At 36.9% G+C, this 26,023-nt stretch overlaps 1 protein-coding gene across 1 annotated transcript in view; it reads left to right on the forward strand.

The window, feature by feature from the left end:
* The first annotated feature begins 4,208 nt into the window (after nucleotides 1-4,208).
* The window catches only part of LOC134754917 (protein takeout-like), a 37,255-nt gene continuing 15,440 nt past the window's right edge, over nucleotides 4,209-26,023 (forward strand). Inside the window, exon 1 of the mRNA XM_063691392.1 lies at nucleotides 4,209-4,493. Within this exon, the coding sequence (XP_063547462.1) occupies nucleotides 4,394-4,493 (100 nt within the window). The 5' untranslated portion in view covers nucleotides 4,209-4,393. The remainder of the gene's footprint in view (nucleotides 4,494-26,023) is intronic.

Here is a 26,023-nt window from a genome sequence, read left to right on the forward strand (position 1 = left end):
CAGCGTTCACGGCGGTGAAAATGATTTAATATTAGTATGTCTCACAACAGTTTAAATTCGATTAGGTAACTGTGTCTTTACGTTTTGATTTTTTTGATAAGTATCCTTGTTTTTATAAGGACTATGTTATTTTAGAAGTCGCTAAAAACGGCCAAATAAATGCGCCGTAACCAGACGCCAAGCATACAAAATTCGCAACAATAAACGCAATAATAAAAACGGTCAAACACGGATAATTTCTTTTCATATTTCATGCTCTGAATGTGGGTCGTTGTTGTTCTAACAAGTGCGCAGAAAGTGATACGTTTCTGCTCTAGTGCAGAACATTTAAGTGTTGTACTCCTCTGCGATCCCGTCCCACGAGCAACTGTGTGGAAACAAAATTAAACAATAGTGTCTTTATTTCCCCGCCTGGAACAATTGATAATTGTTCTAATTTTACAAATCCCGCATTAAATCGTTTTTTATCAAAAATGATGTAAATTGTTAAAATAAATTATTCTTATTTCTTTTGTTGAATTGTATTTACTCGATATCATAAGGCGGGAACCAAGGGCCTGACACTCTTTGATAGAGAAATATAGTCTTATTGCGATTCCTATAAGAGGAAAGAGAAAATAGTGCCATGCTTTGTCCTTATTACCGACCGGGTGGCATCATAGGTAGGAGGCGATGGCGAAATACCGAAATTTATAAGTGAAAGAGAAAAAATCCTATGCTGCCCAAATTTTATATGAATATTCTTTCTCTTACCCCCGGTCGCTCGGTGGCGCGTCTATAACTACTTGTATATACTATGTCTATGGCGGGAACCAAAAGGAATACACCAATAATATTTTTTTAAACATTCACTTGCGTAAATGAGCAAAGGCAGTATCTTATACAGCCAGCAGCCAGCAGCAGTTAAACGTTTGTACGATATTAAATGGGTTATTAAAGTTATTTAGCACTATATTCGTGAAAATAAATTGAAATAAAAATAAAATATAATATAAGAATTGCTTATTTTATTCATTAAATTGTTATTTAATATTTAAATTAATTTAAATACTTTTATTATGTTGGCTAAATGACTGGGATGCCATTGACTATCGCGAGTTTTAGAACGAAAAAGTAAAAAAATTAAAAGTAAATAAGAGGCAATCCCGCTGATTTTGATATTAAAGTCCTCGTCAATAGAACTTGCAAATAATGTAAACAAAAAAATATGACAGGTTTTGTTAGCGTTTGACACATAACCTAACAGTTTTACGAAGGTTACTTTCCCTGAAATATTAATAATTAACATTTAATTTAACTAAAAATGTATATAAATAAAATATGTAAGTATATAGACTGTTGATAAGGTTATTGTTGTCCCTTTAAAGAGCGAGATTACGAAGGTAATGAAGGTAAAACTGTTTGTTTACATTGTTTGCAAGTTCTATTGACGACGACTTTTATAATTACCAAATCATTTTAAAATGACTGCAGTTTAGTGTGGAGGGAGGCTAAAGAAGTTTGGCATTAGCTAACCAAGTCGGTGCAAAGTTAGCTTGGTTTGACTGTGTAAAATTTCAGAAAGAGCATCGTTTGATTTATGTGGAAGATCCTCATTTTTTAGTTACCTACCAATATATTTTTTTTAGCACATTCTATAATTATTTAGCATAACTGGCATAATTTAGACAAAAGTCTAGCATTTTTTCAAATTCCGAGTTGGCCACACTGGCATGGGCTTCTACAAGTCATTCGTCGTGTATCGTTGGTGAGATGCGGACCGGATGGTATAGATTTTGTACAGTGTTGCTTTAAAAGAATAATAAGTATTTCGTGCCAACTACCCCCGTCAGCGATGCCAGGAAGGCCAGAAGGCAAACACTTTAAATTAAACCGCCAAATTGGTTTAATTTAAAGTGTTTAGCCTCGATTGAATTATATATTAAATCATATTATATGTATGTCTTGTCACTGAATAAATAATAGTACTAGGTACAGAAGATTCACTCTAACAAAACGCGTCTATTACGACAGATATGACGGCTAGGTGGCGCAAGCGCGAACAGGCGTCCATTCCGTAGCGGTGCGCGGCAATTACTATGGCTAGACCACAAAATTGGGGGCGGCCGCATGTAGTTGTAGCGGCGTGACGAAATCGCGGAGTGAGTCACGCCTGGTCTTGTTTTTTTTTTTTTAATTATATGCCTTGATGCCTTGATCTCATAAGGCGACAATGAGGTAAGCTTTTACCAAAATTATTAGTTAAAAACTAAGAGAATCGTTTCTTTTATCCAATTTGTAGTCTTATTTGCCTGGAAATCTGCTATCCGGAATCATGTGCTCCACGTAGGAGGTCACGACCCTCAGCACTGAGGAGAACGAAGCAAGGAGGAGGAGGAGGAATGTCTTATTTATATGACAATATTTTTATTATATATAGGTATAAGCAATTATAACTTCAATTTTAAGTAAAAAAGGCATGTAGAATTTTATCTTCTCTAAAGTTATGAAAAGCGACAATGTGGTACCCTTAATCACTTTTCATACAAAAATTTTATCCGAAGTACTAAACTTCGAAGCCACTTTTTCTATAGAAAACTAAATTATTTTGTATTGTTTTTACATTTTTTGGTTAATTTTATGCATAAAGTAACATACAATGCTTGTTAACTACTAATTATGTTGATTGATATGTAAGATATCTACAACTAATGTTGATTTTTGTTATATTTATTTTATTTTATTTTTTATTTTATTTATTTGGGGCATCAACAGCAATACAAAAATTAATACAAATCATAGTGAACAGAAAACATAGCCAATAACAGATGTCCGCAAAAGTACAATTAACATGCAATAATTAAGTGGAAACACAAAAAAAAGAAGGGAGTAAAAAAGCATTCTATACAAACTAGATATGGCTTGCATAACATGTGTACGTGTGTGTTTTGATTTAATTAAAAAAAAAACTTTTGACATTATAGCTGTTTCATGATTTTTACTATTATCCCAACGTTATAGTCGTACAAAAACAATATAAGATAGCCGAGAACATACATACATACATAAAAAATATTTTTATTTTTATGTCACGTCTCTTTATAATATCTCAATTATACGTATAAACTGAGATAAAATGACATTTGTTTAGGAGTATAATGATTAAGGAACATTTTAAAACCGCTATCTCCATAACTTCGCACTAGAACTTGGTCTTTTAAACTTTCAAACTTGAACATCGAATATCTCAAAACTGTACATTTACTCGATGAATTTAAAAAAAAATCAGAAAAATAAGTACGAAACAGAGTTCTGATTCTTTTTGCATTTAAAAGAGCATGTTTTGGACAATATGTTGGTAGCAATAACTCAATACCGACAATAAGTACCCTTTTGATTGACGATGACACACCTGATTAATGGATTCAAATATTGTAAACCACACTCGAACATTGACTGTCAGCATGTATGTATGCATGATGGCGGCTGTACTGTACACACTCGAAAAACCCCGAGACAGGCCGAGAACGAGAGTGCAGGTACATACCTACCTACATACTACTTCCTCCTCGTTTCGTTCTTAGGTACTACGGTGCACGTCTCGTCTCGCCGTTCTCCAATTGGGTCGCAAGTACCTAAGCTAATTCGAAAAAGAAAAAAATAATAATAAGGTAATTTGTTTATATTCACATGAAACGTGAGCATATTTGTTAATGTTACGCTTACGTCCCACTCTGCCGAGGGTCAGAAGCGAATACAATTGTTTTAACTTGGACTATAAAAAAAATTGTATGGTTTTGATATTATATTTTTTCAGAAAACATTTCTATTGTTTTGCATTCAATTGTTTTAGTAGACGTAGGTACGTACATCGTTAATATAATATATTTTGATTAAGTATATTAGTTACACACAAAATATGTGTTTTTTTACCCATCTACTTAAATAATTCAACGCAAAACGATTATTGTATTTTGAAGACAGGGAGGAGTTTATCTATTGTATCACGTTGGGCCCGGTGACGTAATTCGGCTGACGAATTATCTTATTATCTCATGTGTAAAGGCGAATTTGACTCCGATTCAAATTATGATTGCGGTGAGCACGTGGAGTTTGTAATTTGTTTGACAAGCTTAACAGCGAGGTGGGGAGCCCGCCAGGGATGACGAAAATTACGCGAGAATAAAACACATCGTCTCTAGGGCTTTCACTTCAAACAAAATGAAACACGCGCCCGTCGGCGGCCCCTTAGAGCACACGCCCGCCATCTGCCCAGCGACTCGCCAGCACACACACCACTTCTGCTTCCACTGACGTTACCGACACCTGAAAATAACGAAATACAAAGCAGTGATCTTGTTATTTTGGAATATTACACGCATTTAAACGTAATACATTATATGTAAAAAATAACATGGCGAGCAACCTCCTGAAGAGCCTGGTTGTGCTGTGCAGCGTGGCCGGCATGTGCCGCAGCGGGACGGCCGCGGAAAACGACAACTCCCTCACCACTCGTAAGTCGTAACTTGTAACACTTGTATGTTTTTATGCATAATTATTATCATATTTTTCTATAATAATATGCATTAAATATAATGCATGTATATTATTATAGTTGATGTTTATGTTAAAATGCATCTTTATTATTTTTTAATAAACCAAATTTTTTTACTAAGCATATCCCATTATTATCTTTAGGAGGAAAAGTATTCCGGTTGCAGATATATACAATACATATTTGAATGCAGGGGCCCATTTCATTTTTAGTAGTGTGTTGTCATAACAATCCATACGATTTGACAGTTCGTGGACTAATGATATTAGTCTAATATCGTTCGAGAAATGGGCCACTAACTGTACAAGCAAGGTACTTATAGGGATGTACAATTCCTAATACATAACCTTACCTACCAATACATACCACCACATACCAATATATACCATTATATTTCATATCAATACATTTTGCAAGAAATTTAAATAGCTTTTGGAAAAAAATAAAAATAAACTTATTCAAATCAATATGAGACTAACTTAGTAGATAGTTTCCTGCCGGATGTTTATTACTATCAATATAAAAAAGAACCATAACAGAGCTGTGGAACTGGAAGAGGCACGGGGTTTAAAATGTTTATAATTAGTAATTTATAACTGTTTTATTTTTAACTATAGGCACTTATTATGTTTTAATAAATACAAAATAGAATCAAAAATTTATTTTGCTTTATAATGGGTACAACGAGTGTAAACTGCTTAGCGTAAGAAAATTATATATTTTGAACACGACCTTAAAGTTACATAGGACTTATAAACCACCTACGTCAACACAAAGAAGAAAAGATAAAGTAGTTGTCCCCTCTAACACAGTCTCTTTTCGCCAAAAGGCAATTTGTTTACCATTTTTTTTTATACCACGTCAGTGGCAATCAAGCATACGGCCCGCCTGATGGTAAGCAGTTACCGTAGCCTATGGACGCCTGCAACACCAGAGATATTACTCGCGCGTTGCCGACCCTTTAAAAACCTGTACACTCCTTTTGTGAAGAACCATTCTGCCTACTTGTATAATAATATAAATAATATTATCTCCATTTATTCGCTGCCGTCGTATAACTTTAAGAAAATACTTTTAGAATGGTTAATTAACCTAAGTTACATGGAAACTGAAAACCTAATATATCACGTACCTTAAATGTTGCAACAGTAATAAAAAAAACAGCTATTCCAAACATATTTATATCAATCAAAATTAAATTATCGCTAGACATATTTCAAAATATTTAAATCACTACGGTTACACACTAGTATTATATCAATACACATATACTAATTGTAATATAAATTGTATGTTAAACTTTACTTTAGCTAATGTTCATAAGTACTAATTAATATATGATATGTTCGGTTACTATTTATAAACCCTTAATAGTTAGTAGCGGGGTCTTCTGTCACAAGTATTTACAATACTTACAAGGAGATTCCAAGCATAACTAAATTGTAAATTGTGAAATGTTGTAACCAAAAAATAAACAATTTTGTCATTTTTTTTCATTTTCAATGGGTACATGCAAATTGGTATGGGCACATTAAAAAATAAATAAGTATATAAATATACTTATACAAATAAAAAAACAGCATTAACGTAACAAACATATCCATAAATATACTTACACGAGAGGATATTAATCGAGTTCAACTTTTATAACGGATACCTATTTAAAAGAATACCTAGTAATCCTTATGCACACAATTAACCAACGAGTCGCTAATCGCGCAGTAGCAAATATTTTTCTTTCTTATACTCGTAATAATAATAGGTACTGTAATATTACCTACTTATCATTATTGACGTTATAAGTAGGTAGGTATTATAAAGTTATAAGTTTATAACTCCATACCTGCAACAGTAGTGATAGGTATAGGAATCTAATTAAGCACGTATAAATAGCCGGTGCATTTACATTTTTATGATAGATTGTGTTGCTGTTGATGACCTTTGAACCACAGCCTTTGAACTAACATTTACCATTAAGTGCGGAAAACCGGGTGCCATACCATACGGCATGCGGCATTTGAAACACGTTTTGATGTACACTGATGGATAACTTGATGTGGATACATAGGTACAATGCAATTATTTAGTAATGCTATTAGCGAGACTCCATTAATATTTTGCTATTTGAAACTTAATCTATTTTGTTTAGATCAATAAATTATTGTATTTGCAAATAATTAATAATAAATACAATGCACACAAACAAGTAAATAATTTAAAACTTTAGTTTAAAATCAGTTACTAAAAAAGGTTTACCTTTACATACAAACTAAATATAAAACACCTTACCAATCAATCATGTCACATTTAGAAGGTAAATTATTCGTACATTTAGATTAAGCACATTTCTGCCAAAAAGAAATAATACCTAATAATAAGCAAATTAGTAACTATCCGGGTAATTACTTAGTTTTTGAAGGCGGTGCCAAACCAAAATGTTTGAACCGAAATTTTAGGCAACGAAGAACGCTGCACTTACCTACTTGCATAAAAAAGACATGAATCTATTTGTGGCGTTTTCAATCAAAATGTACCACATTGTCGCTTACAATAAGGACGAAAATTGCTCGTATCTTTATACGAAAAACCTGTCAGAGCGTCCTTATGGCCTTGTCCTTATGGTGAGATATGCTCAAGGAAACAACATAATCTATAATAGTTAGGTATATTCTGTCTAGATTTTTCTTCACTTGTATGCTTCTGTTTTATCTCCTTGTAATAAAATGAATAAATTAATTAATTAATTTAGTTGTTGCATTACTAACTACTCGTATTTTTATTCTGTTTGGCAGCAAATAATGGTTTTGTTGGTTTGGCACCGCCTTCAAAAACTAAGTAATTACCCGGCTGGTTATAATTTGCTTATTAAATATTAGCTATTTAGGTATCCTTGCCTCCCGCTTGAACCACATATGAGATAACACCCTTGTAACTCAGCCCTAATTAAGGGAATTTATCAACTTGCAGCGCCATCTATCGCGCCACTCAAGTACTAATGTCGCCCGGTTGCTAGCGCTCGGCTGTTTTCTCGTCAGTACGCTTTTGTAACTCAGCCGAGCAACACGTTTACAAAGCAAGTTTAAAGAAGATCGAGAAATTTCAAATCGTGAAAATGTTTTGAATACCTTCGACTTCGTGACATTCCGCTCGGTGCCCATGGCCCAGCGACGAGACGCAGTGACCTTTCTATAGGCACCGTCATAAAAAATACACGGGTAAGTAATTATGCCTCATGGCGTCGTCCTGTGGGACGTGGAAGAATTTTGAATACCTCCGACTTCGTGAAATTCCGCTCGGTGCCCATGGCCCAGCGACGAGACGCAGTGATTTTACTACAGGCACCGTCACAAAAAGTACACGGTTACTTATGCCTCATGATTTCGTCCTCTGGGACGACAAGCGTCGTCCCGTGAGACGACATGGCGTCGTCCCGTGAGACGACATGGTATCGTCTCGTGAGACGACATGGTGTCGTCCCGTGAGACGACATGGCGTCGTCCCGTGAGATGACGTGACGTCGCCCCGTGAGACGACAAGCGTCGTCCCGTGAGACGACATGGCATCCCTGACATTCATCATTCCAATGACATTCCGCTCGGTGCCCGTGGGCCAGCGACGAGACGCAGTGACCTTACTACAGGCACCGTCATAAAAAGTACACTGGTACTTATGCCTCTTGGACGACAAGCGTCGTCCCGTGAGACGACATGGCGTCGTCCCGTGAGACGACATGGCGTCGTCCCGTGAGACGACATGGCGTCGTCCCGTGAGACGACATGGCGTCGTCCCGTGAGACGACATGGCGTCGACCCCTGAGACGACATGGCGTCGTCCCGTGAGACGACAAAGCGTCGTCCCGTGAGACGACAAAGCGTCGTCCCGTGAGACGACATGGTGTTGTCCCGTGAGACGACAAAGCGTCGTCCCGTGAGACGACATGGCGTCGTCCCGTGAGACGACAAAGCGTCGTCCCGTGAGACGACTTGGCATCCCTGTGGAACGCCAAGCGTCGTCTGGTAAAACGACAAGGCGTCGTCCTGATGAGTTACGTCATCCTGTGGAAAGATATCGCGTCATCCCGTGGTATCGTCCCGTGAGAAGATATTGCGTCGCCCCGTAGAACTACATTCCGTTGTTCGATAAGACGACATTTTGTCGTATCGTGAGACCCTAATGTGTCGTCCTATGAGACGGCTTCGTATCGTCCTCTGAAATGACAATGAAATGACGTTGTCTTGTTAGACAAACAACCGTTGTCTCATGGTCTACCATTAATACGGTGGCGGACGTCTTATTGGTCGCATTATTGTTCGATGTCTGCTTGGTCGGACTCACTTTTTTTTAAGATCTGCATGGTCCTGATATTACCCATGTGCGACCCGGTTAGTCTACGTCATCGATCGAATTGTGTGTCACCTTTTAGGACGATGAGCAGCTGAATTTCTATTGGCGGGTTTGGCGCGAAATTGATAACGAAACGCAGTTACAGTAAATCTTGGTTGTGTACAAATGTTGGTCTTGGTCGATAACAAACAAGGAATTGTTTGCCGTGAACGAACCTAAAAAACTAACCTACCTATATACATTCTGAGGATCGTAACTGTATAACCAACTGCAAAATGGCAGTTAAGAAACTGCAGAGGGAAAAGCACAGAGTGAAAAACCTTGTGTTATACTTTGCCCAACTAGATCCTTTACCAAAACGAGAGAGGGGGAGGCAAGGAAAATCGACATCAGTTTTAAAGAAGAAAAGAAGATTAAAACTCTCCTCTGAATAGGAATATCAATACACGTAAAATACAAATTCGTTTACGACTGTCATATTATGACATATATGAGTGAAAAAATCATCGCACTTAATCCCTCTTTTGAATGACTAGTCAGGTTTTGATAGTCTTTTTGGGGATACTAATAGCGGCCTGTCACAAAGAGAAACCTTTGCGCTAGTCTAGAAATTATCTATATTTCAAAACGTCTACTAAGTAGCTGTCACACAGAGACCACAGAACTAAGAGTAACACGTAGAAAACATACCTTCTATCACATTCCGTTCAAACGGCCGAACTTTTTGTTAGTTTATAATGCTCTATTCACATCAATCAGGTAGAAACTTGTAAACTCAGCTTCAAATGCTGTAAGTAACGAGCTCCACTTTGGAGGATTATCTTAGCAGCGGGTTTTAAATCATAATACGTTGACCGCAAACGTTTTAGTTCCATTTCAAAGAGTTCCATTACTATTATTATATCTATCGGAAACGGAATGGTATTTGTAGGAGGTGCTTTCACAGAATGACTAAAAGGACTACAATACTAATTTAATATGGCCTTCCGCATTGTCACCCATGATTGATCAATAGGAGTGGAAACATCGGTTTCGTTAGTGGTAGATGTTATATGTCTGACGAAGCTTCCCTTTGTGTAAATAAAGAAAGAATTTATGAAAAAAAAATTCGGTAGTTCAGTTAGAGTGGAGTTACTGATCTTGTGTACCGAAAAATCGCGAATTAAATTGGTGAAGCCGACTAAGGGAACTAAACCGTCGAACCAACAGCCATGGTCCACGGCTTTGTATCTAAATGAACTTGGAAGTCTTTAACTCAAACGACCACACATGATAAAACAATAAAACTCGTTAATTGCTCCGAGAGGTTGTTTGATTTTCCAATAAGACAAATAAATGAAATCACTTCAAAATCTTTGAAACCATGTGGACTGCGGGGCAAGCCATTATATGTACATACAAAGGTACAACGTACGCAAACGTACATACAAGAGTAATATTTAGAAAATATTTGCAGGCAGTCACCGATAGCAGATACCTGATTCGAAAAGAGCACGGATCGGAAATACAAACCCTTCTTTCGATTTCTAGTTGAGATGTTTCCCTTCCTACGAAGTAGTCACATGCTTTTACAAAAGAACTATAACATACGGAGTTTTAGGCCAAAGGCACCCAAGTTCAAGATAATATGTAATATTCTTAGAGGAATACCAGAAAGAGAACATCCTTAAAAAGACGAGTCAACTAGGTCAAATCCCAAATAGATACCAGTGCACGGAATCAGAGGCTTGATAATAACGTTAGAACGCTCATCAAAGGATCGCGCAAGATCTAAGCCGAATATGATTCTAGTAGTGTCTCATGACTACAATATGCTCGCCGGTTAAATAGAGTGCAATGTACTCTAAAAATCAACACTAGTTCTGTTGTCATTGCCAGATCTAAGTACTACAAGCTTAACTGAAAGGTATAAGTCCAGGGTTTACAGCAGTTCAGGGCTTACAGCATACTGTTGTAACAGGTCTCGTATGGCATGTACTGGCAATTGTAAACATCATCGTCAATGCAATCAAGTAGTGTTGTAGGTTTGTAGTACCCTACAAAATCATCGTGTCTTGGATATAGGGCAGACGCGCTGCTAATCGAATTACAGCATTACTTGTGAAGAAAACTACAATTCATATATTTATATATTCATGATACATTCATTAAATATAGTAAATATGAGATTTCTAGATATATATCAGCTTTACGTCAACGAAGTGACAAATAATATGTCGCAGAAAGGCCTAGATCATCAAATAATTGTCTATTTGGGGGCATCATGATGACAGATTAGTACTAGGGTTCCTTCAAGATAATAAAAACAGTCTAAATTCAACTGATATACAAAGTTCAAAGTGTTTTTATTTGTGAGTATATGTCAAACTGATTACAGTAGCGGTAAATAAATATTTGTAGCATTATACCCTGCCTGATGGCACAATTGCATGAAAGTCAATAAACAACATACAACGTCCTTGCATTGCTAAATCTCTTATCAAAATTAATATTTGGTAATGAATGCATCTACACGTGTCAAGGGTCAATAGGAACTGTGCCACGGCACCACACGCGCGACGGCGCTAGCGCAGCACTTGAGATTAGATTACGCTATGAAGCTCGACCCGTGGACATAAACAAATAATACTGTAATGTAATGTAATTTGTCTTAGTCTCACGAAAGTTTCGCAATTGGTTTTAATAGGTTGCACTACAATTTAAAGTGGATATTTTCACTTCGTCTATTCTTATTCAAAGAGTCTTCCGTGGTCAGCCAAGAGGTGTTTACGCTCTTATTAGAAGATCGTATGTATAGGTACGAAAGCAATAAAAAAACTCACGAAGTGTGCTAAGACTAACAATAAACTATTGTACAATCCACTACCAGCGCGCGAACCATAAAATCTTCATTTTGGGAATCAATTCGCCACCAGAAAGAGTGAACGTTAAACAACCTAAAATGCCAAACCTAAAGGTTATAGGTGAACTCATTTGAATGATTCAATGATTAAAATATTTTCTAAAATATTCTACTTGGTAGACGTATCTTCAGTAAACGCACAGTATCATGGAGAGATGCCATCTACAACAACTGGAGTTGTCAGCATCACTTTAAATTTACAATCATCAACACCATACGATTGTCACCTGCGTGTCAGTACTCAGTAATTCTGTTCATTCGCCATTCGTTACATTCGCTTGCATGACTGACAAGTATATAATATAAGCTCAGTTGAAGCGGTACCAGCCTAATGGCATGTTTTCAGTTATCTGTGGATAGTAAATTTAGCAGCATAATTGACACTTAAAATAAATAGGAGCCTACCATTTCATATAAGAATTATTAACTATTCATAGTTTAACATTAATGTTGGTTGTTTTAAAGGAACCCTCACATAAAACCAATCAATAAGGATGTATTATCGGCTCAGTTGAAACTACTACTAGCTGAAAGTTGTTACTAGATATTAAAGTGCTAAATCGTGAAATGATGTATTTTCTTCTTCATTTTCTGACGCTACTTTCAGGCAGAGTAGTACTCGATTCGAAATACAATTCAATTATTTCCGCAAATAAACACATTATGTAGGTATACATATAATTTTCAACACATTTACGGAATTTGTTGTCATTATGTAGTGGGCTATGTACAAATGAAGCCGGTATAGTAAATAACTATTAATGTCTAAAAATACAAACATTTGGTTATTCGTGCATATTAAAATACATATTACATTACATCTGACCTATACTTACCAATTTACATTTAATTGATAGAAAATACTTTAAATCAGAGAGGACCCAGGGTTTTTCCAATTAGTTACGAATTGAAACAGATTTTTGGATGGATCGGCAGTTCTATATTTCATTGTGTTAAGCAGTAGACAAGTAGTATTCTTTTTTTTTTGTAAAATAATAATTATCATTACATTATACAACATAACCTATTTATCATTTTCACCTAGTGGGGTGTTGTAAGGAAAGCATCAGAGGTAGTTTGGACGGGTTTGATATAAAACTCAATTGATGGGGTTCACTTTGCAAGCATCACAGCTCGCGTAGCTTCAGATGTGATTCAGCATACTTACATAGTCGCAATGAATAACTTTAGTTATGTTGCCAGTCAGTGCTAACGGTTGTCGTATCTATCGATAATTACAAATGAGGAAATTCTAGTCATTAAGGTTTGACGCAAACAATCTACTGGTATATCAATACGGAATATATTTCAAGCCCATATTCTTATTATGTGATTTTTGCATAAATATTATAACTATCAGTCACAGGTCACAGTACGCCCGGGCCAGCGCCGGCAGAGGTTTAAACACGTCTCATATGTGGTTCAAGCGGGAGGCAAGGATACCTAAATAGAACCGTTTTTCCCCCGAAGGGTAAAAAACGGATATTTAGGTTCCTGCCGAAGCTTGAACCACGCCTAAGGGCCTTGCCGGCTTATACATATGGTACTGACGAGAAAACAGCCGAGCGCTAGCAACCGGGCGACATTAGTACTTGAGTGGCGCGATAGATGGCGCTGCAAGTTGATAAATTCCCTTAATTAGGGCTGAGTTACAAGGGTGTTATCTCATATGTGGTTCAAGCTTCGGCAGGAACCTAAATATCCGTTTTTTACCCTTCGGGGGAAAAACGGTTCTATTAATTACTTTTTGGCAGAAAATTGCTTACGACGGGATAGGGACTGGACAAGGATAGGGGTGGGGTACATAAAATAGTTATGTGTTATACAAGGGTGCAAAGTTGTATTTTACCCGCGAGTGTGGAATTGAAACATGAGCGTAGCGAGTGTTTCAACACACGAGAAGTAAAATACATTTGCACCCGTGTGTAACACAAAACTTTTCCCCTCACTATAGCGAGGAAAGTGCAACATCCACAGGCGTTAGATCATCTTCATCACTGGAATCACTATTTTTTTTACGATATTATAACAGAAAACACTAGAAATTCTGATTTATACGTGAGTCGGTGAGAAGAACAGTAAAATGTTTGTTGACAATGTTGACATTTCTGTTCTGACGTATGAAATGTCAACGATGCGTTTTGAAATTGCATCGACTCAACTTGTGCGTTCAGAATTATATTTAACATCATTACAAAAAATCTAACGTTTCTTATGGAATTTTAAGGTTTATGACTTAAAATTATTAAATAAAGCTAAATTTGGTATATTTTGTTAGATTCTCAAACCATTTATTTAATGATAATAAATATCGAACGAACCATTATCATGAGCGTTTTACGTTTTGTTATCTGTCAAGCTACTTAAACACGCTCCATCCAAGGTCAAATTACTTTCCCCACTAGTGGATAAAATGCGTTTTTCCCCGCTTGTTTTAAAGGATAATAGACGGCTTTCAGAGCTAGTGAGGGGAATTTTTTTTTTTCACATCACCTATTCGAAAAGGGAACTTTTCTTCCCTGCTAGGAGGGATCAAAGTGGCACTTTTCTGTTCAAGGACATTTTGTTGCCCGTATGAAATATTGACACAAAGACATATGAAATTAGTATGCATATAATCGATTACAATTTCTTTATAATCGATTACGTGCATACAATTTTTAATAAGCGTATTTTTAATTATTTAATAGCATATTTAAATTAAGTAAATTAATTAATTAGCGTAATAATTACAAAGAAACGTAAAAAACATTAGTTTAATAATTTAATTTGTATTTTGACATTTTAGGTCTCCTTAAACGCAGCCATACGTGTCTATGCAATTTAAAAAGTTTTGTACAAATATTTCACAAAGCATAATTATGCGGTTCTGTATTGTGTATAAATTTGTAAATACTTAGTTTACATCAATAACTTTATAATAATAAATATAAATGATATCAGTCTGCCTAGTGTTTTTCAGAAGATTGGTTCAAAGGGGTAAGAGCTAATTTGTTACCAGAAAAATCTACAAAAATAATGTACTTGATTTTCATTGTATCATTTTAGGTGTTTGCTGCTGTCTTTGAAAAGATATTAGGTACATAATTATGAACTGTAGGTACTTTTAATTTGTCAGTACAGTCACGTCTGGAAATATCGATACGGACAAAGTGCCAGAAGTATGTACCTATACTATGGTTTATTTTCACCTAGGGCGCACACTTGAATCCCTCACTACGCTCAGGATTCTATGTTAGAATCCCTCGCTACGCTCAGGATTTTATTATAGAATCATTCGCTTCATTTAGGATTCAATTGTACGCCCTCGCCGTAAATATGTCATTTTGCTCCCTTGTGACACAATCTACTATTTTCTTTTTAGTGGGTTGGTTACCTTTAAAAAAAAAGAAATGCAATTAGGTTTTTTAATATTACATTTTTTTTTATTTAATTTTTAAATTTTTAGGGTTCCGTACCCAAAGTGTAAAAACGGGACCCTATTACTAAGACTCAACTGTCCGTCTGTCTTGTCTTGTCTGTTTGTCTGTCACCAGGCTGTATCTCATGAACCGTGATAGCTAGAGTTGAAATTTTCACAGATGATGTATTTCTGTTGCCGCTATAACAACAAATACTAAAAAGTACGGAACCCTCGGTGGGCTAGTTTTTTTTTAAGGCGGATAAAAATAGGTTCTATTTGTTGTAGGTACCATGCATGCTATGCTACTATGTACTTATATATTTACTTGTGCTAGAGCACGAGGGTGCTGAGGTACGTGATAGTAAATTTCCAGACATGACCCGAGGATTGTGGATAGATCGTTAATAACGTGTAGCAGTCGGTACTTAAACATAAATAGGTATGTTATGTTTTCAAAAGACATCAATAAACATTCCTAGGCGGCTATAGGCTAATATGGACGGAGCACTGAATGCCCAGAAAGCCCACATCAGTGGCATTTAACGCCATCATTATAATAGCTAATAAGTTAGCGTCATACCCTAATTACGGGCTCGCGATCGTGAGGTTACTACAAAAATCATAGTTTCACCAGCGTCTGCGCAACTGCGGTGTCAAGGTTGCGTCTCAGTTCACCAGCGAACCCGCCGCGGCCAAACCCGATACTCCTAAGGACAGTACACATATTAGTTTCTGTCTAAATTATCTAAATAAATATGTAGTATTAAGAGCCCAGGCAGAATACCTTCCTTAAGTAGGTATCTTGTAATACGTACTTCCAATCTCAGTGCCGTTTCAAAAGTATATAGATCTGCTAAACAATTAAGTGTAAAGGTGACAGTCGCACTAATCAATCTGCCTTTTTACATAACTAGAAAGTTGTAGTGAGGTTGTCCTTTACTTAAAACTTAATAAGAAACTTACTTATGAAGCTTGTTGTTTATAACCCCCGACGCAAAAAGAAGGGAGTAATATATTTGACGGTAGTGTCTGTCTGTCTGTATAACTGTCTTTGGCATTGTAGCTCTCCAACGGATGGTGGGGTGAAGCCCCTACCCCCTACCCGTTGAGTTTAAAGGTCCCTTTTTGTAGTTTTTCGTAAATAACTCGTAAACGGTAGCCCTTAGCAAAAAATAGTCTATAACGTAAATAATCTGTATAAAATTTCCTACAAAATAGATATACAGGTTGTCCCAAAATTAGAACTGGAAAATGACATTGGAGGTAGGACACCTAAAAGGATCATCCAAACCAGCTTAACATGACCTCAGTAAAAGTTGCACGGTTTTTGAATTATTATAATTATAACCGATTTAGGTTTTTATTAATTTTGCTCTTTTTTATCAATAACGGTTGAGTGACGGTGCCGGTATTCGCTTTAGAAAGCCATCAAAGTCAATTTGAGAGTTTACCATTCACGAGGTATGCGGCTGTTTTTTCATTTAATTTTTACTACTAGGGTGCCCTACCTCCAGTGTCAATCACGGCACGGGTATTATCTATTTTGTAGGAAATTTTATACAAATTATTTACGTAACAGACTATTACTAGACGAAAAACTAAAAAGAAAGATCTTAGAACTGATTATAAGTAACTTTACCGCTTTAAAATCTTTTTAAATATGTGTCCTAGCAGAAAGTATACAAAATCTTTTTTGTAGACAATTTTATGTAGATTATGTATGTAAAAGAATATTTAATGCTACGGGCCAACGTTTAATTACGAAAACCTATAAAGAGGGACCTTTAAACTCAACGGGTAGGGGGTAGGGGGCCGTTAGTTTCACCCTCACCCTTCGGTACTTTTACTATGTTGTTTAATAATACACCATTCCCTACAAATATGCCAAAATACGTTATACACGAATTATTTCCCCCAATTTTTGGTTTTCTTTGGTAAGCTAGTAGGGGACTTTTTAAATTTTTTATTGGATAGTTACATAGGTACATTAGATCTATTCATTTCTTTTTAACCGACTTCAATTTCATAGAAGGAGGAGGTTCTGTATTCGGTTGTGGCAATTTTTTTTATGTATGTTCACCGATTACTCCGAGACCCGTGGTACGATTTGAGTAATTCTTTATTTGTTTGAAAGGAACTACCTCCAAGGTGGTCCCACATTAATCTGGTGCTGTTCTGATGATGGGAGCCATGAGGAATTGAGGGAACTCCTCAATTTTTAAAGGCACATGTAAGGTGATTTGGGTGTTTTCTTAAGCAATTCGAGCATTTTCTCTCGAAAACCACCAATTTGAAGAAGTGGAGCTGACGATGATGATTGTTTTGATGATAATGATTTCAGCGATTACTCCGGAACTCATGATCCGATTTGAGTAATTCTTTTTCTGTTTGAAAGAAGTTACCTCCAAGGTGTTTTCGTAATATTTTTGGTTTTGATCTGATGATGGAGGATGAAATACAATATTATCCTTTTTATGGTTCCGTATATGCGTTACCAACTGATATGTTTGAAGTCGGTGCCAAGCCAAGTGGTAACAATACCAGTCAAAAATAATCAGCTTTATATTTAGCTTTAACTTTTAAATTGTCTCTTGATATGGGTGTACGAATGTACTTTTTGCCTGAAATAAAACTTTATTTATTTTATTTATTATTTATTTATTTTATATCTATAAATCCCATTGCAACTGTACAAATATTATAAACGTGAAAGTAATTCTGCCTGCCTCTTTGTTACCTTTCCATGGCTAAACAACTGAACCGCTTTAGCTGAAATTTGGCCTGAAGGTTACTTGAATTGTTTTATATTTTGAAATGTAGTCCTCTGGATAAGCGACAGAAAATAACTCAGTCCCAATCCCACACTTGCGTGCTATGGACTATTCAAGAATTAGTAAGAAATGCTCTTTAAAAAATACGACAAATAAACGCATTAGATTTACACTAATGTGCCGACAAGCAGGGTACGAACTGCGCCAAGAAAGTTCAACCGTGTGTTCTGTTCTGAGGTGTGTTCTCAAATACCTACAGAAAGTTCGTTTATTGTCGTCATATAACGCTGCGTCTTACATAGGCGAACACTCGCGAACGCGAAGCGAAGCGACACAGCGCGGCGCGGCCGGTCCAAGGCGTTCGCGTTCGCAACGAGATCGCCCACGTACCCACGTAGGACACTTCTTTAGGTATCAAAGGATTAATTAAGGCGCCGTGCCGCGCCTTAATTAATTCAACGTACATACTTATATAGCCGCATCCTTATCGAATTGCACCAAAATCACTATGAATATATTGTTCAAAATTAGGCTTGGCACTGACTTCAAACATATCAGTTAATAACGCATATACTTAAACACGGAACCCTAAAAAGTCTAATATTTAATTTCATCCTTTTTGAAGTCGGTTTATCTTTTTTATAAAAGTTTTTATTATTTATACTTAAGGCCTGTCCAGTAAAGTTTCATACTACATACAAAACTTTCATATGAGCTTATTTTATTTGTACCTAACTATATTATTTATGTAACGGTGCGTGTAACGGAACGTTACACTACCAAATTTTGTATTATTCCTGGCACAATACAAATCCTAAATTCGCCATTCAAATTCAAATCTTTCTTCGAATCCATTTCGTTTGTTATAATTTTCAGTTCAATACAAAACATCTATTTCCTACATAGTATTCAAAATTTAATATTTTATATTGTGATGTGATCAGTAAATCCATACTAATAAACATAAGTGCAATGTGTATTGTGCACGACCTCTTGTAACCAGCGCACCTATAGTCTACCTACATTCGAAATGCACAAATTGAAAAGGCACAATATTGGGGTATAACGTGTACAAATGTATAGACAAAAGTGTAATTGATATTCCTACAAGTTTCTTATTAAGAGAATATCCCCTGAAAGGGTATAAGCGCTAAATCTGGATTCAGCTATTATTTTCTATAACAAGATGTATTTTTTCCGCAAAGATATCTAGGACTTTTTGTGTAGAATTTAATAAGCTTTACTGCCTTACACCATATTTTCACAGAGAATGTAGATTTAGAGTAAAACGCAAATTTCTCCAGGATGATAGACATTTTCCAAGATGGCTGCGATTCCTCGAGGTCCCCAAATGTGAAATAGTGTGGACATGAAAAAAAGACCTTTAATTAATATACATACCAAATTTGATAACTTTGGAAGGATTTCGAGGTTAGACTGAATCCGATTGTATTATGGTATAAAAGTATTCAAACTTATACAAAGGGGTTTGTGTTTAGCATAACTAAAAGCGGAATTTAGTAACATTCTTGAATTTACAGAACAATTAACTAGTCAAACTAAAATGGTATCATTTATTCGATCTGCAAAATATTCCTATTTTGATGAACAAAAATATACATTTGGTCAGCCAAAATATATAATTGGTCAGCAACTTAAGGTTAGCAATTATTTCTAAACCAGTTCGCAATTAATGTCATACTGAGCTGCTCTAAATGAATTTGGTTAGCATATTAATTATTTGATCGGCAGTAAGCGACCAGACGGAGCCGTGGCGTCTGTAATTTGCTGTACTTACAAAAAAGTCTGCTAATTTTTGCAGGGGAGGGGAACGTCAAATGTATACGTAACGTCAAAATATCCATGTCAGATAAACGTCAGTCCGTACATTGTGTATGACCATCAAATAACCATTGTTAATGGCTACTCCGTTTGGTTATATGATATATCCGCGTAGAAATTAAGTCTTAACGATATACGATATGATATATTGAAATATTAAAGTAAATAAACCAGAAATGCCTACCAATGTCAGCATCAGTCCCTGTAAAAAAAACTACCAAAGTCCTTGTATTTTTTTTTACCAAAGTCATCATCAGTCCTTGTTAAAAAACTTACCAAAGTCCTTGTAAAAAAACTTACCAACGTCCTTGTAAAAAAACTTACCAGTCAGCATCAGTCCTTGTGAAAAAACTTACCAAAGTCAGCATCAGTCCTTGTAAAAAACTTAGCAAAGACCTTGTAAAAAAACTTGCCAGAGACAGCATCAGTCCCTGTGAAACAACTTTACGGGACAAGCCTTATTATTTGAGCCGTCTGACGGCATGGCTGATGTTTAACCCCCGACACAAAAAGAGGGGTGTTATATGTTTGACGCCAATGTCTGTCTGTCTGTGGCATCGTAGCTCTCTAACGGTTCTTAGCTATGTTTCATAGAAATAGGTCCAGCAGTTTAAAGAGTATCAGCTCTATTTCAAAATGATGTAAGGCATTTTTGGCATGAAATGGATTTTGTTGGTATATATATAGCGTAGGGGTATTATATTTGATTAGAGAATACCTTCTGGGTTTAAGTCCCTTTTTAGGGATCCGTATCCAAAAGGTAAAAACGGGACCCTAATACTAAGACTCCGCTGTGCGTCTGTCCGTCTGTCTGTCTGTCACCAGGCTGTATCTCATGAACCGTGATAGATAGACGGTCGAAATTTTCACAGATGATGTATTTCTGTTGCCGCTATAACAACAAATAAAAAAAAGTACGGAACCCTCGGTGCGCGAGTCCGACTCGCACTTGGCCGGTTTTTTTACTTTGTTTTACTGTGCTCAAACATACGATATACTTACCATGCATAATGTAAGCAGGTAAGTACTACACGGTCAACAAATATGGATAATACATTTCATAGGAAAAGATGTAAGAGAAAGACTCGTGATTGACTATTTGATTATCATACATCAGAGCGAGCGTGACTGTGACGTCTGTGACCTCCAACAAGAGCGTCCTGATGCGAGTCACGCGCGCTATGAGACCATTTATGTTTTAAACAGTCCATGCATAAGGTTCGTCAAGGCTGAAACAGGCCATCTCTTACCCGAAATGACACCCGAAGTGATAATATTATTCTGCTCAGGCTCGCGCGCACTGCTTGTGACGAAAGTGGACGACCGCCCTGATACTGCCTTTTCATACAAACGGAGTCCTCATTTCCTCTCTAGATATTAACATTAGATATTAACAATATTTTGACACAATTTGATGTATATCGACTACAGCTATGCCCCTCCGTTTTCCTTGGTTCCTAGCATTTCCCTCTATACCTTCTTATTGCTTGGCCTATATTCTAATCATCATAGCTATGAATCCACTTAAAATTTCGGCCAGCCTACAAATGGATGTATCTGATAAAACGACGTTAAGGCTTGTATAGAAATGGTGACGATGATTAAAACAAGAAGGTTTTTGTTTTACAAATTGAAATGGCCACAATTTACATAAGTTTATTTTCAAGTTAATTTTAATGTAGCTAAATGTCAAAAATTGTCTTTACAAAGAAAATGTATGCTTAAGTTCTTTGGCGGTGTTAGAATGGTATAAGAATAAAATGTTAAAAAATCCAACCAACATATTATTTTGATTTTGACACCGTTGCTTTTCGAGTTTAACCATCAGACTAATATGACTGACAGAACAATAAGGCTTTTTTAGAAATGACATTTAGAGTGGTGAGGGTCACCCCTTCAGGAATAAAAAAAAAGGTTTTGAAGTTTTGACTCACGTGTTTTACAGAAATGTTAAATATGGAGACTCAAAATTCTTTCAGGACGTATACACGTTATTTTTGATTTTCGTTAATTTTAAGGGGAGATTCTTCAGGTTAAATAAAGTTAATTTCTCTAAGAAACTAGTATTTTAACTCTTACAGTTTTTGAGATATTCAATAAATAAATTTAATTGCTGAGCCTATGTAAAAGATTCTTCATTACCTTCAAATTTTATTTATTTTTTAAGTTTCGTCAGTAAAGAGTTTTCCATGGATAGCTATTCATTACAAGAAGGTTACTGAGGTGAGTTAGTTTGACAATTCCGACATTACCTACTTTTCTTTCATTTTGTGTCACACTAACTTTTACGTAACTCTAAAGGACCTTTTACAATGCAATATTCATTTATTTTGTATGAAAAAGGAAAAAAAATTTTTTTTTCGAATTTTACAAAAAGCGATATACCAGGTAGCTTCTATTAATGTACTTACCAAGCAACGTGTCGAATTTAACGGAAATAAAAAAAAACACGGTGTATACTATTTCATTAACCAAAATGAAAAAAAGATGGTATGATAAAGTTTAATAGTTTTAGAGAAAAGTCATATTTAATGAATTCGGAATTTATTTTTTTCCGGCTGAACCACAAGGAATTTTTCAACAAAACTTAGCACAATTGTACTACTAGATCTAAGTAACTATAGACAAAAACTCAGCTCTTAATTATATAAAAGGACATTTTTTCTTCTCTTATCCTGCTACGGCCTTCCATCCATTCTTCTTATTTCGAATGCTCACTCAATATATGTACTATGTGTATATTTGCTTAGCTTTTCCAGCACGATGCTGATATTAAACTCGTATAAAAATTGTGGCCTAAAATAAACCCGACCTAAATTAATTAGGAGGAATTTTTCTGAGTGGAAGACATTACACCGAGAAGACAATAAAAAAAAACTAAGACTATCACGACGATTAATATTTTTAATACCACTGGATCGCTTTATTTTATTTGCGGTCATTGTCAAGATATCTAATAATGATTAAGTACTCTTTATAGACCTGTTATAAGGTTAGTGCGATGAAATTCTTATTTGCAAGGAAATACCTAAAATATTAAAAGATTATTATTTTATTATTATTTCTCGGGAAAAAAGGGCTTGCCGGCTGAGTAGGTATAGACGGCCGACCGTAGGGAGGCCCTTTTCACGGCCAGGCATGTATAGTGCTTTTCTCAAACATATGCAATGAAATAAAGAAATACACCACTCAAAAAAAAAAAACAAATTTCTCCTTCGACTTTGGCGGCAACAAGTTATTAATTGCTAATTCTGCCTCCGCCCTCAATTGCGACGAAGTACAATTAATTTCTTATTCGCTATTATCATCGGAACGCACATTGAAATTTTATTTATAAATGTCAATCACAAATATAAAATCCAGCTACTCGACAAAAGTTTTTTAATTTTCCCTCCAATCCCTACATAATGTTTTTTTTTACGGAAGTCCTGCATATTTTGCATGTGTAGTGTTCGAATAGACCTTATTAGGGTTATTATACACAACCTGATATAGTTAGTCAAACCAAATTGTCAGTAAATAAGAACAAAAAAAATACTATACTCATCCTTTTCTTTTGGGTAAAGGTAGAGGTAATACTAGTGTAAGACAAAGATAGTATGATTCTCTCTGTCTATGTTTGAAATGAGACAGTCCTTTGACAAACTATAAATGCAGAGGATTTTAAATATTGTCTATGGGATCTGGTGAGTTAGGCCCCATTCGCACGAGCATTCGCTAATCAGCGAAATCGACTCCACACTCGCGTTCGCGGCTTCGCGCCGCGTAGTATGGAGCGCGCTATACAGATTAGTATACTTAATATCAGTTCGTTTGTAATAGGCGTTAACGCGGATATTTTTGGTCCGATAACCATTCAGCCACTAGAAAAAAATTAAAAAATATAATTCAGCTGTTTAGCCTGTTCATAAACTAAAAATAATAATTTTTAAGAAAAAAAAACCGACTTCATTGGGGGATGCCGCTGAAAGTTTACTTATTGTTGATGGTGCACTCTTAGATTCCAGACAATGAAATGAAAAAGACAGCATCTTTTGCCTAATTTTGCCTAATTGCCTAATTATTATAATATTGCCTAATAATGTAGAAAAGGAGGTTTAACCACCCACTTTTCTAGTAGCATTTCGTTTTTGTAAGGGTCGCAGATCTAACCTTTTTTTTTCAAGGAGGGAAAAATGCATTCCGCATACCACCCGGGTGCGGGGGGTATCCCGAGTGGTTATGTGGGACTCCCGTCTAGGCTAATGAGGCCCACGGTGTACCACAAAAAACCCCCCATATGCCGCCTCGCCGCCCTATTGGTGGGGTTACGGGAACGCTAACGTACTCATCCGCGACCCCACCGGCGGCAGCCGCCCATGAGCGGCTCCTCCGCGAATGCCCGAAAGCCCTTCACGCTAGGCGCGCCAGATGGTACGACGCGCCTTCCTCCTCGGCTTCCGTTCTGCATTGTAGCGGACCCCCCCGAGCCAGAAATTTATCCGGCGCCCGGCGACAGATCAGGTCTATGGTTCTGCCGCAAAACCACAACTCGGCTGCAGAGGACAGGGAGAACGGCACATCGTAACACCGACACTCCTCTTCCTCTGCAGCCCCACCAACGCCGCTACAGCGGAACGGCCCCGCCAAGTTCGCAGGGGATAGGGAGAGTGGCGCATCGAAATACCATCACTCCTCTTTCCCTGCGATCACACCTCGGCCGCCGAGGATAGGGAGAACGGCTTACCGCAATACCGACACTCCTCTTCCTCGACGGTCCACCTTCGGCGCATCACAAGCGGGCTAAACCAGCCCACTTGGAGCGTCCTCCTCGGGCCAGCCCGCGACCCAAACAGGCCGGCCCTGGTTGCCTCACCGTGGGTGACCAAGCCACGGTTACTAAGCCCCTCCACCACGACAAGGTGACCAACCCGCGGGGGGTCGCAGTTCTAACCTAACCTAACCTACTTTTCTGATAGCATTTCGTTTCTGTAAGGGTCACAGTTCTAACCTAACCTAACCCACTTTACTAGTAGCATTTCCGGGTCCGGGTCTGGGTCCGGATCCGAGTCCGGGTCCGTGTCCCGCTGTCCGAGTCCAAGTTTGGGTCAGAGTTCGGTCCGGGTCCGGATCCGAGTTGGGGTCCATGTCCAGACCCGGGTCCGGGTCCGAGTCCGAGTCCAAGTTTGGGTCTGGGTCCATAAGGAAGAGAACAAATCGCCAAACGTGAACTATGTGAGGCGATAAGACCGCCTGTTGCTGCTTAGTTTTTTATGTTAATTTGCTGTATTTAATCATGTTTCATTGTGCACAATAAAGAATATTATTATTATTATTATTATTTATGGTTCTTGGTTTTTCTCGGCATTCTATGAAATACCGGTGTAATGAGATGCACGGGCCGAAGCCAAGTGCATCTCATAATAAAATTATTCACTACATGAATTTTGTGTGTTTTCGGCTCGGTTATAGTTTGATCCTGGTGGTGGTAAGGTAACTGAAGTAGAAGGGAGTTGCAAATCGTTCTGAAGAAACTTTCTGACTATGCGGCATGTGTTTAAAATAACTGCTTTCTGCATAAGTAAATATGAATATGGTGATATCGATAGGGTTTTTATTGAGGTGTGTAGTTGTTGTGGGATGACACCTGTAGTAGACAAAACAATGGGTACTATGGTAACGTTGGTTAACTTCCACATTCTACCTATTTCATCTTTCAAATCTGTGTATTTGGTAAGTTTTTCAGCTATTGTATTTTGTATGTTGTGAGTGTTCGGGATTGCTATGTCAATTAAAAGGGCTGTTTTGTTTGTTTTGTCTACTACAGTGATATCTGGCCTATTGTAGTGTGTGGTTCGGTCTGTTAAGATAGCTCTGTCAAAATACATCTTGTAAGCGTGGTTTTCTAAGACATTGTCAGGGGTGTATTTGTAGTAAGGAACGGCTGGTTGGGTTATCAAGTTATATTTTATCGCAAGTTTCTGGTGGACTATTATTATTATGTGTCATTGAAGAGTTCCATTCTGATCATCATCAGCAGTTCCACTTCATCAAATGTCACTTTTTTATGTAAATGCTGGATTTGTTGATGAAAATACAAAAATCACAATATGTATGCCTTTCACATTTGAGGAGTTCCCTCGGTTCCTCATGGGTCTCATCATCAGAACTCGAGCTTGACAAAAAAATGTCTTAAAAACTTAAGTTGCTTAACAAACATAAAGAAGAGGACAAATCGCCTAACGTAA

This window comes from Cydia strobilella, chromosome Z, assembly GCF_947568885.1.
Source record: "Cydia strobilella chromosome Z, ilCydStro3.1, whole genome shotgun sequence".
NCBI classification, from domain to species: Eukaryota; Metazoa; Arthropoda; class Insecta; order Lepidoptera; family Tortricidae; genus Cydia; species Cydia strobilella.